This window comes from Lepisma saccharinum, chromosome 21 (assembly GCF_977018435.1).
Source record: "Lepisma saccharinum chromosome 21, izLepSacc3.1, whole genome shotgun sequence".
Classification (NCBI taxonomy): domain Eukaryota; kingdom Metazoa; phylum Arthropoda; class Insecta; order Zygentoma; family Lepismatidae; genus Lepisma; species Lepisma saccharinum.
Genome location: NC_139249.1, coordinates 22,404,481 through 22,414,586, shown reverse-complemented (window position 1 = coordinate 22,414,586; position 10,106 = coordinate 22,404,481). Strand labels below are relative to the sequence as shown.

General features: G+C 37.2%; 1 protein-coding gene across 1 annotated transcript; it reads right to left on the bottom strand.

The window, feature by feature from the left end:
• Positions 1 to 2,734: 2,734 nt before the first annotated feature.
• Positions 2,735 to 9,018, bottom strand: LOC146004320 (trypsin-1-like). The gene is made up of 4 exons (XM_083143075.1): positions 8,900 to 9,018; positions 6,392 to 6,505; positions 4,653 to 4,796; positions 2,735 to 3,113 (listed from the first exon to the last, which is right to left on the bottom strand). The coding sequence occupies exons 1-4, from the start codon at positions 8,903 to 8,905 to the stop codon at positions 2,967 to 2,969; spliced, it is 411 nt and encodes a 136-aa protein (XP_082999201.1). The 5' UTR covers positions 8,906 to 9,018; the 3' UTR covers positions 2,735 to 2,966.
• Positions 9,019 to 10,106: the final 1,088 nt, after the last annotated feature.

The window sequence follows — 10,106 nt, the reverse complement described above, 5'->3', positions numbered from 1 at the left end:
TTTTTGACATTTTATTTTTCATCCCCTCTCACCCCATGCCGATAGGTGATGAACTTGGAGTTGAACCGCATTAGGAGTGTCACTATTCATCTTAGCGACCCAGAAAACTATGGATTTCACACTAATATCGGTCGTTTTCGATTATTTTTACATGTCACCCCTTCCCACCCCCACCACTAGGGGTGCCAGGGATGTCTTACCCCCGCAGTATTTCTTTCCAGATTGTAAGTCATGTGTGTACCAAGTTTGGTTGAAATTGCTCCAGGCATTCCAGAGTTATGCCGGAACAAACATACATAGCCTACATATATATACACATATATATATTTCAGAAAGGACTTGAATTATTAACATAATATGCCCCGAAGAGTGTGAATTAATTGGTTTGTTGCACACACTGTGAAAAGATGTCTTAAACAATAAAAATGTATCAGTGGACAGTACTATAGGGCGTGAATTATTTATATCGTAGTATTTGTTACAGAAATTATGATTCCCCGATGGCGTAGTGGTAACGTCGTCGCCTTCTAACGAAGGAATTTAGGGGTTTCGATACTCGGCACACAATGGTCCGGACCCAACTTCAAATTGTGTCCACTTCTGATTAGCTTATCTGTTCATAATGTAGACTTCAGACAGGACACTCAAGAAATTGGGGTTCATTGCTTCCTGTAATAAATTTTCATAAATTTCTCATTAATGTTTGGATTTTTGGAACATTTATAGTTCCATCTCCTTGCTTACACCCTAGAAGAGGTAGTAAGAGAGGTAGAGACTTAGATGAGCAAATAAACGAGTCGGAACTTACGACGGTTGATGAAATTTCACCGTCTCTGTAAACATGTTTGTTAGTAGAAAACGGCATTTCGTTGTATCTGGGCATAGCTTGTGTATTAAAAATTTACATGGCTACGTTCGGTAGCATATGCGTATCGAGCCAAGAGGTAGTCTTTCCTTTGAAATGTCATTAATCAAAGCTTTAATTTGCGTACTCATCCCAATGGAAACTCAAAAAAACAAATTTCCACTTTCTCTGATGTCATACAGCCTAATGTCATATTTTACACAGTTCGTCTATGATGCTTCTGCATCACAAGATTGACTGAAGGATGCTATAAGGGTAATCCTACATACAAAAATCATTGAGATTAATTCACCTCTTCCTTATTGAGCATTTGCAATGTACTAACAAATAACAGAAGGCATAGAGTACACCGGGGCCAAAGCCCGCCCCAAAGGGATTTTGAATTTATGACAAAATGTGTGAAACCTTTCTAATCAAACTTTTATTGACTGAGATAAACTGGAGTTAGTAGAATACAGTGGAATGTTAGTTATACACAAAGAAAAAATGTATATGTAATACAAGCCAAAAAACGTAGTACTGCATTTTTGGATTTTTTCCCCAGGCCTAGTGCAAAAGTCCCCAATAGACTGGGCTAAATGTCCCCACGTCTAAACAGACCTAAAAGTCTTCAATTAGGCTAACACTAGTCACATGTGAATTCACCAATACCTTCATATGCTGAGCAGCCCTCATGCCACCAATCCCTACAGCGATGACACTGGATCCAATCTTCAACAGGGGGATCTGAAAATGCTTCACCGCAACCAGGACATGTCGTATTCGAGTCATCTGATGGCACCTTTTTGACTACCTTTATTGTGTTCGTTTTGCGAAGTAGTGTTTCACTGGACTTGGCATTTTGCATGCTTTCCTTTTCGGTTTTTATTTATCAAGAGTAGATTTATACGGTGATCCGGAGATAATTTCAGATTTTTTTACCTACACATCTTCGTTTTATTTTTTCTGTAACTCGTGGAAGCCGTCGTATTTCCCTTGGTGAAACATGGTGTGACGATTGTGATGTTGGAGACTTTTCGTCTTCGTCGCTCGATTGTGTGTCTGACAGTAAGTGAATGGGGAATCTTACCCCTGAGTGTCTGACTCGTACAATCTGTTTGGTGGTGTCATCAAGCGATGCCGTTGGGAAGTATTTTGCACACATTGAAAACAATTAATGGTCATTTATATGTCACAGTCAGGAGTAGTTGTTTTCATTAAGTTAAATAATGTTTCTACATGTTCACATGCTTATGAAATATTACATCAACTAAGGAAAAAACATATCTTACCTCATAGTTGAGTTGATTTTATTTGCTTCTGTTCCAAACTGCGTCAATACAAGTCGGCCATGACACTGTCCTCTGGTGGGTTGCAGTGGTGCCAACTGTGTTTCTTTATCATACTATTATTACGAATTAGGGCTTATGCCACATGGGGCTTTTGCCCCGGTCTACTCTATAATCCGTTTAATAAATGCCGTATATTTCTGAATCCAAGACGAGGTTCTTTGCCGCAATTTCGTGCCCAGAAGTATGGGATCGTCTTGCTTTCGAGGCATATGATGTGTGAAGACGATCTACTATGGGAAGAAAAGCAAGATCACAGTGATAGTGGCAGTGATACTGCAGATTCTGTGGACCATCCCAGTGAGGAGAACTACGTAAGTGGGATCTGCATCTGACTAAGGGATGTCTGTATCTATTTTTTTGTGTACCAGTACTTTTATTGTCTCCTTCAGTTACATGTAATAAGGTAACCATTTGTAAGTTTTGAAAATAGTTTTTCTGTAATCCCTTGTTGAAAAATGGGGGTCGTCTTGGATTCGAAGTCGTCTTGCATTCATAGATATACGGTATATTCGATCAGTATTATAAGTAAAACAGTAAATTAACAATCAAATATTTATTCTACTATTTGCGATACAGTAATGGGGTGTTTATATTATAACAACACAAATTATAATAAATACAATACTACATAGTTTACGTTTATAAACATAAAATAATAACTGAAAGACACAATTGTAAGGCATTTTGATTTTAAATTTGGAATGGGCTACACACAATGATAAACTAAAATAAGTTCCGCCATCTGTTGGCACAATATATAATTATTTTCCTTATATTCCAGTGTGTCTTTGTATCCAATCCCTAAAGGCTGATACCTTTATGTAGACTCCAGGCAGTTGTCTTCTTCCGCAGCCGATTCCCCAAGAAATAATTCCCACCTGCTTATTGCCTGCCACAAGCGGGCCTCCTGAATCGCCCTGTAAGCAGATAGAATTCTTACCATGAAAAAGATATAACAACACTACGATGGGAAAGTTCATGCTAAGCTTGTGTTTTAAAACTTTTCCAACAGATAGCCTCGTGTGTCATTTTGATGAGCAGCTTGGCTAGATACTTATATTGGTGTCACTGCTGTAACTTAATTGTTGTTAATATTCGTTTTATTTTGTTTTGTACGCATCAGAATTAATACAATTACGTTTAGATTCCAAAGTTATGCCCAATCCTCGACAACACGAATACCTACGAGTATATTTATTCCACCAATGAATACATAGATTTAAGAATATTTATCAAGTCGTAAATAGCCTACCAAAGCTTTTAATTAACCTAATCATTCTAATGGATGCTCAATACATCACAAGGCTTTTTTTTCATATTGTCTGAAATTTGTTTGTGATGGTTGAAGCTGCTTTCTGCTGGCATCACAAGATTGAGCACTTGCATGTAACTTGGCGGGGGCAAGGAGGGCACTTGCACCCCCCAAAACTTTCAGGCTTGTTAAAATTTAAAAATTAAGGATACTTTTGTTAATATCCTAAGACCTAAGGAGCTAAGTAATAAATAATAATATTTGTAATTTAGCAAATAATCCTGGACGCTAATCCTATGGAATGAAAAACTTTTCGACTCTGCCCCCCCCCCAAAATCAAGTACGTACCTGCTCCCCCTCCAAAGTTAAATCCCAAGTTACGCCCTGCTTGCATGTGCTAACAAATAACAAAATGCAGATAATCGGTACTGACAATTTGAATGTAGAAATGTAAAATATATAAAGAAAATGATAATCCCTAACAAATAAATGTGTATCCTAGCAAGAAAGAAAAATAACAACCGCAGAAGGTCAAAACTTGTTGACTTTGTGTTTTACCGCTCGACTGCGAGAGAGTATTCCAAATTTCGATAAGTTAAAGATAACACAGCAGAAACTTAGTGATTAAAAAAATTCTCCTGTAAATAACAAAAAAAATCTAGTTTGAGAGGTAAAAGTTTCTATGTATATTAGTGTATCAACGTTATTCGATCTAAAAAAGAAAATTATAGCAAAATAATTCTGCAGTTTGCGCATCTGATATCAACTAGAAGAGTGTTCCTAAGGATATAGCAATGATAATAATAATTATTATTATCATTAGTTTACAACAATAATATTATTAATACTACGCAGTGGAATAATTGGTAAGCGCACCAGATTTGTAGTAAAAAACACAATCGTTAAGTTCGATCCCCACCACGGGCAAAAATAAATTAGTTCACCTAAAGAGAAGAGAAGCACGAAGTTAAAAACACAAAACAATGCATAATGTTCAGTTAACATTGAATGATAATTTAGAACCATTGTCACTAACATTCAATGGATTATTACTTCGGTTTCTTAGCATGGTGGGAAGGGAAACTGTTGTCTCTGAAAATAAAATGGGACATACTCCTAGCAACTCCTGATGACCCAACCTAGTGTGGTATCCTTTGTGTAAAAAGCTTTAGTTTAAGCAAGTTGATTTTTGTCAAATAGTTACCTGGCACGCATCCTTGCCTCCTTTTTCTAAGCCAGCGCATATTTCTGTTTTCGGATCCACTCGCTTGAGCCATTCCAGGCACATTTTGTACGACACTATAGGAATCTCCACTGTTTGTAGAGTATATGACTTTGCTGACCCCTCCTGAAATATTAATGATAATTTGTAACACAAAAAAAAATGTTCTCTTTCGTTTGCTTTTCTGCTATACGAAAAACTCTCTCTATAATAATGTTTTTGTGTGTGTCTTGCTTTAACTTTATTTACACTTTCAGATATATTTTTAAACCATTTGCCTTATTATTACTTTTCTTCTGTTGCATCTGACTTGCATTTCTGATTATTCAAATATTTAAGTTTTGACTTTGATTTATCTTTATTTTTGATTTGATTTTCTAAATATACTTCTACGCACACATACACACACCATGTTGTTCCATGATTATAATTTCGCTCTCTGTTATAATTTTCTCTCTCTGTATGTGTCTATATTATACATTTTATGTACAGGGTGTTTTCATAATTCCCTCCGGGATTTTGGAAGTCTGTCTCAGAGGCCAACTCACCCACGGGTATGAGAGCTTGTCAGTGAAGAGAGTAAATATCCAAGTTTTTAACCCACCTTACAAATGTTCAATATGCCATCCCTTGGTGACTCTACTGACGTAAAACGAATAGGCCGGGTTTATCGCCTGAGTATGTGGACCACGCACGAGCAAGATTACAGAATTGACGTCTGTCGAGTCACCAAGGAAAATACATTTGGATCATTTGTAAGGTGGGTTAAAAACTTGGATATTTACTCTCTTCACTGACAAGCTCTCAGCCCCGTGGGTGAGTTAGCTTCTGAGTAAACGACTTCCGAAATCCAGTAGGGAATTATGAAACACCCTGTATTGCACTTAGCACCTATGTACCGGGTGATCCGTTTGGGTATTGATAAAAAAATGGGTATGATTTTTTTTTTGGTCAAATGTAATTACCTGAAATATTGTATACAAAAGACTGAAAGGTGGGAGTTTTTATTTTTATACACTACTAACAGTTTGGTAGAGTTTTCAGTTTTCTACATGGCCTCCATTGCGAACTCTGCATAACTTATAACGGTGATCCAATTCATTCCACGTCTGGTGTAACATCTCTGGGGTGAGAGGGGCTAAATCTGGGAAGCTGGGAGGCCACAACAACGACGATTGAAATGTTGGTCAAGAAAATCACGAACCACTTGTTCCCAGTGAGGAGGTGCACCATATAATTGAAACACAACTCAACATATTGGCTTAGTACACATTGAATTATTTTTTATTGTTAGGCGGAATACTGCAGCAAAACTCCCATGTTCCACGCACGAAAACACCAACACGAAAATTTTCCTACTATCGCATTTACGTTTCTATTAATGTTTTATTCCATCCATACCCAAATGGATCACCCTGTATTTTCTATTCCTAGACAGTATATACAACCTGTATGCTAGAGAATATCATGTAGTGAACTTCACCTGCTCAATAATGATGATGTCATTACCTCGTGTCGTATCTAGTTTGTTTTTGCAGAAGTTAGAATTCCAAAATGTATTTGCACGTTCAACATGCAATTGCAGCTCAAAGATTTCCGCCACAACTTTTCACTTGTTAATTATTATACCCAACATAGCTATAATGTTTGCACAATGTATATTAAACGAATAGTCGGATGTTGTTGAACTAATTCTGCAAAAATGTGAACTCAATACTTACCTGCAGTTTCCCCCATCCAGACACTATGCAGAGAGTTCCTGGCGTAACTTCTTCCCCTTGTACGGGCAACGCTATTGGCTGCACGTGATCGTTGAATTGAAAGGGCTCCGCAACCTAAATTAACAGAAACGTTTTTCTTTAAGCAGGGTACAGAAGAGTATATAAGTTATAAAGAACCAAGTTAGTATTTCATAGCCGTTTAAGATCACCAAAGTGTTAGCATAGCAAAGTGTTAGAAATATTTAGTTCCCTAAATATTGTTCAGACACATTTCTTAATTATACTCTAAAGTTTGAGCAAAATCTTTTTTAAGACACAGCGATTCCTATTTATCCAAAAGAGATTTGGCCATGTATTTCTGTGGATGCAAAATTCGTAGCTCTTGACCCTCCATAATTATGTATCTCATTTGGAACTAACACCAGATGACAGGTCAAGCGGTTAAACGAATTATAATAATTACTTAATACTAATATGCAGTAGTGATTTCAAATCTAGATCATAAGTTTCTGAATCGATTTAGAAATGTATTGTAGCTATTTAACACTAAATGCAATGGGTAAAAAAAAAAATGTTTGATGAATTAGGTTAAACGTGATTGGTTGGCAAGTGTGGTTTGGAATTATTCGGCAGGTAACATTTCATACACACATAATGCATCATTAAATGTGAGGTTTGGGATCCTGTGATATTGGTTTTGCCCTTATGAGGACATGATCCATGGCCATGGATTTAGTAGAACCATTGTTAAGTGCTGATCGTGAGCGATAAGTTGTTAACATAATGTCTAGCTGAGCTAAGAGTTTTAAGTTCTCATCCTGTCATGAGTTCATCATCTACTTAACCGGACAGTGTAAATTTGACACCATTTCTGCCAATATCAAATATGGAACGACATTTGATGCTTTCCGCTAACCAGTTCTAAATTGCAAAAACTTTCTGAATCTATTGTAAATGATATACATGCCAATTATTAATGTACTGCACTGTTAGTGCAAAAGCTTACGATAGATTGATTAACATTAATATTGCTGTCGTGTCAGCGGTTATGATATTTGCATGTGTCTCATCATAAATGATAATTGGGACAGACAGGACAACAGAACCAAACATGTAATCTTGCACTGGAGCCTTGTCAGACCTCAACAACGCACTTTCCAGGATGTACAAGGGGTGTCTAAACTTTCCGACCCTCTGGCCTACCTCTTTTAAACCAGAATTTTCCAAGCACGATAAAGGGGATAAATTTGCTTACTTTTGACCAGCGATGTGCGTCTACGAGTAAGAAACGAGAGCCTACTTTTACACGTAGGCAATGTTGACAGAGTGATCTATGTACGTAACATGGCGACCAGAGTGAGCTTAACAATGGGAGTTGTAGAATCGAAATGGGATTCTTGAGTTGAATTTGTGAACGGTTTTCTGCTAAGTGTCAAGCACAAGTCTCACGATCGTCAGCTGTTCTGGCCTACATTAGGACACATGCTTGTAAGAGAATATCAGATATTTATTTGTTGAACATACGATTGTTTTCAGCTGGATATAACCAACATGGTTGGAAAATGTCATGTTGTCTTCAAAATGTGGCTGTACATTAAGTTTAATTAGTTTATATTTCTACGTAGACAATGTAATCTAGGTCTAGATTTCGTATCAACGAGACTTGTAGTCCACAGAACATCATTGCTTTAACCTACATGCAGCGGCGGCGCCAGGATTAACCATCTAGGGGTGCTGAGGGGGTGCGAAAAGAAATTTAGGGGGTGCGATGTTGAAAATAAATAAAACATGAAATATGCATGCATGTTTTAGCCACTAAATCAAATATCACTCAGCTGTTAGGCATTTATGATAATATGCCAATGAAACTGAACAACATTAGCGACTTCCTTCATGTTTGCTTGATTTTAGCACAACGGCATGTTTGGAAGTTTAAGCAAAACCAATGACATACATGGACGACCGAAGAATTTTTTTCCCACGTAGAGACAAGAAAGGCATATTTCCGGTGGGGGGGAAGGGGGCAAGGCAAATGAGGCATATTTTTCTCCTTGATAGCGTTGCTCTGTAGGATAAAGAAACACTTCTTCAATGTAAAGTTATCATATTCTTGCAACGCTCTCATAATAATTAACATAAATTACTGTGAAATGAAATTATATGTGTGAAACATATAATTTCAGAGTGACAATCATTGTCCAGGGGAGGCCGAAGCCCACGCCCCACTTGCCTCCCCTTCTGGACGTTCATTACAACATCTGTATTACGTTTTACACCCCAAGTAAGTGGTCATAGAATGTAAACACTCGGACACACGTTACAGTCTTATTAAACTATGTAGTGAAATACAAAATAAACTTTTCCTTGACTGTAAAAATACAGTTTGTGAGCCTTTCCAATACATTGTAAGAGTTAGCATTTTCGGTTTAACATAGTTTTGGATGAGGAGGTTCGGAAGAATATTAAAGGGTGCGCAAGCACTCTTTCGCACCCACCTGGCAGGCTTACCTTCATCAGTGCAATGTCGCTGAAGAAATGAACGACGACTCTTTCGATTGGGTGCCTTGTTCCCTCCCCTTGCTCATTGCGTCGGAGGGAACCGGAAATTAGCTCCAGACTTTTTGGACGAACTCTGGAAGACAGTACGTAGACAGACAGAAAGTTAATCTTGTACCAGTTCTGACATATTTGGTTGGTTGATTTGGTGTTTGAAGTCCACTTTATGCACACTAAGGCTAATCGGGACTGGACCTACAGTTTAAAGTGGGATCCGAACCACTATGTGCCTCCACCGGGTATCGAACCCGGGACCCCTTGATTACAAAGCGACGACGCTACCACTGCGCCATCGGGGAGGCCCCTTGACATATTTGGATTTTTTTAGTAAATATCATGTGGCAAAAATACTTCTTTCAATGAATAGCTATCAAAATGCTCGATTAATTGTTCTGCCCAAATTATTTGGTAACTAAACAAAGAATTACTAAAAACAAAATAGGCAGACTGTGAACAATAATTTCTAACTGATTATTGTTAAAGATATCTCCATTGTCCTCTTGGAACATAAAACATATTAGTTTATATTTTTATCTCTTTGTAGGATCAACAATACGTTGTAAGACACTTCGCTGCAAAACAAAGGCTAACATTGTACATTTTTCAGTTTCTTTAACTTATATTTTGGTACCTTTAGGTACGTATGCATGTATCTGAAGTATTTAGGTTACTGAAATCTAACCTGTAATGATATTCAAAATCAATACTCACCCATCGACACAATGTGCAGCAGTTAGAGCCCATTTTTTACTAATTATGGAGGCCCCACATGTAAATATTCCATCCTCTATTAATTGAAGCTGGGAAAATAAATAGCCATTACTTAGGATGTCCAAAAAAGTACACATTAATTTGTTCCTTATAATAGTTTCTACATAATATAATTTAGTATAGCTACAAGTTACATTGACCTGGAAATTCATAGAAAACATTTGTTAATGAAGCTGCACTTAACTCATTTTAAAATTCACTTCGTTATTTTCTCATCTTCGGACCTTTGAGTTATGAATCTCGAATAACGTTTTCATACACCACTCTAGTGTCTCAAAAGTGAAGTTCCTAAATTTAAAAATAATTAGTCAAAGGTCCAAAGTTGAGAAAATAACGAAGTGAATTTTAAAATACTTTATTTTCTCGAGCGAAAACAACCGGTACAGTT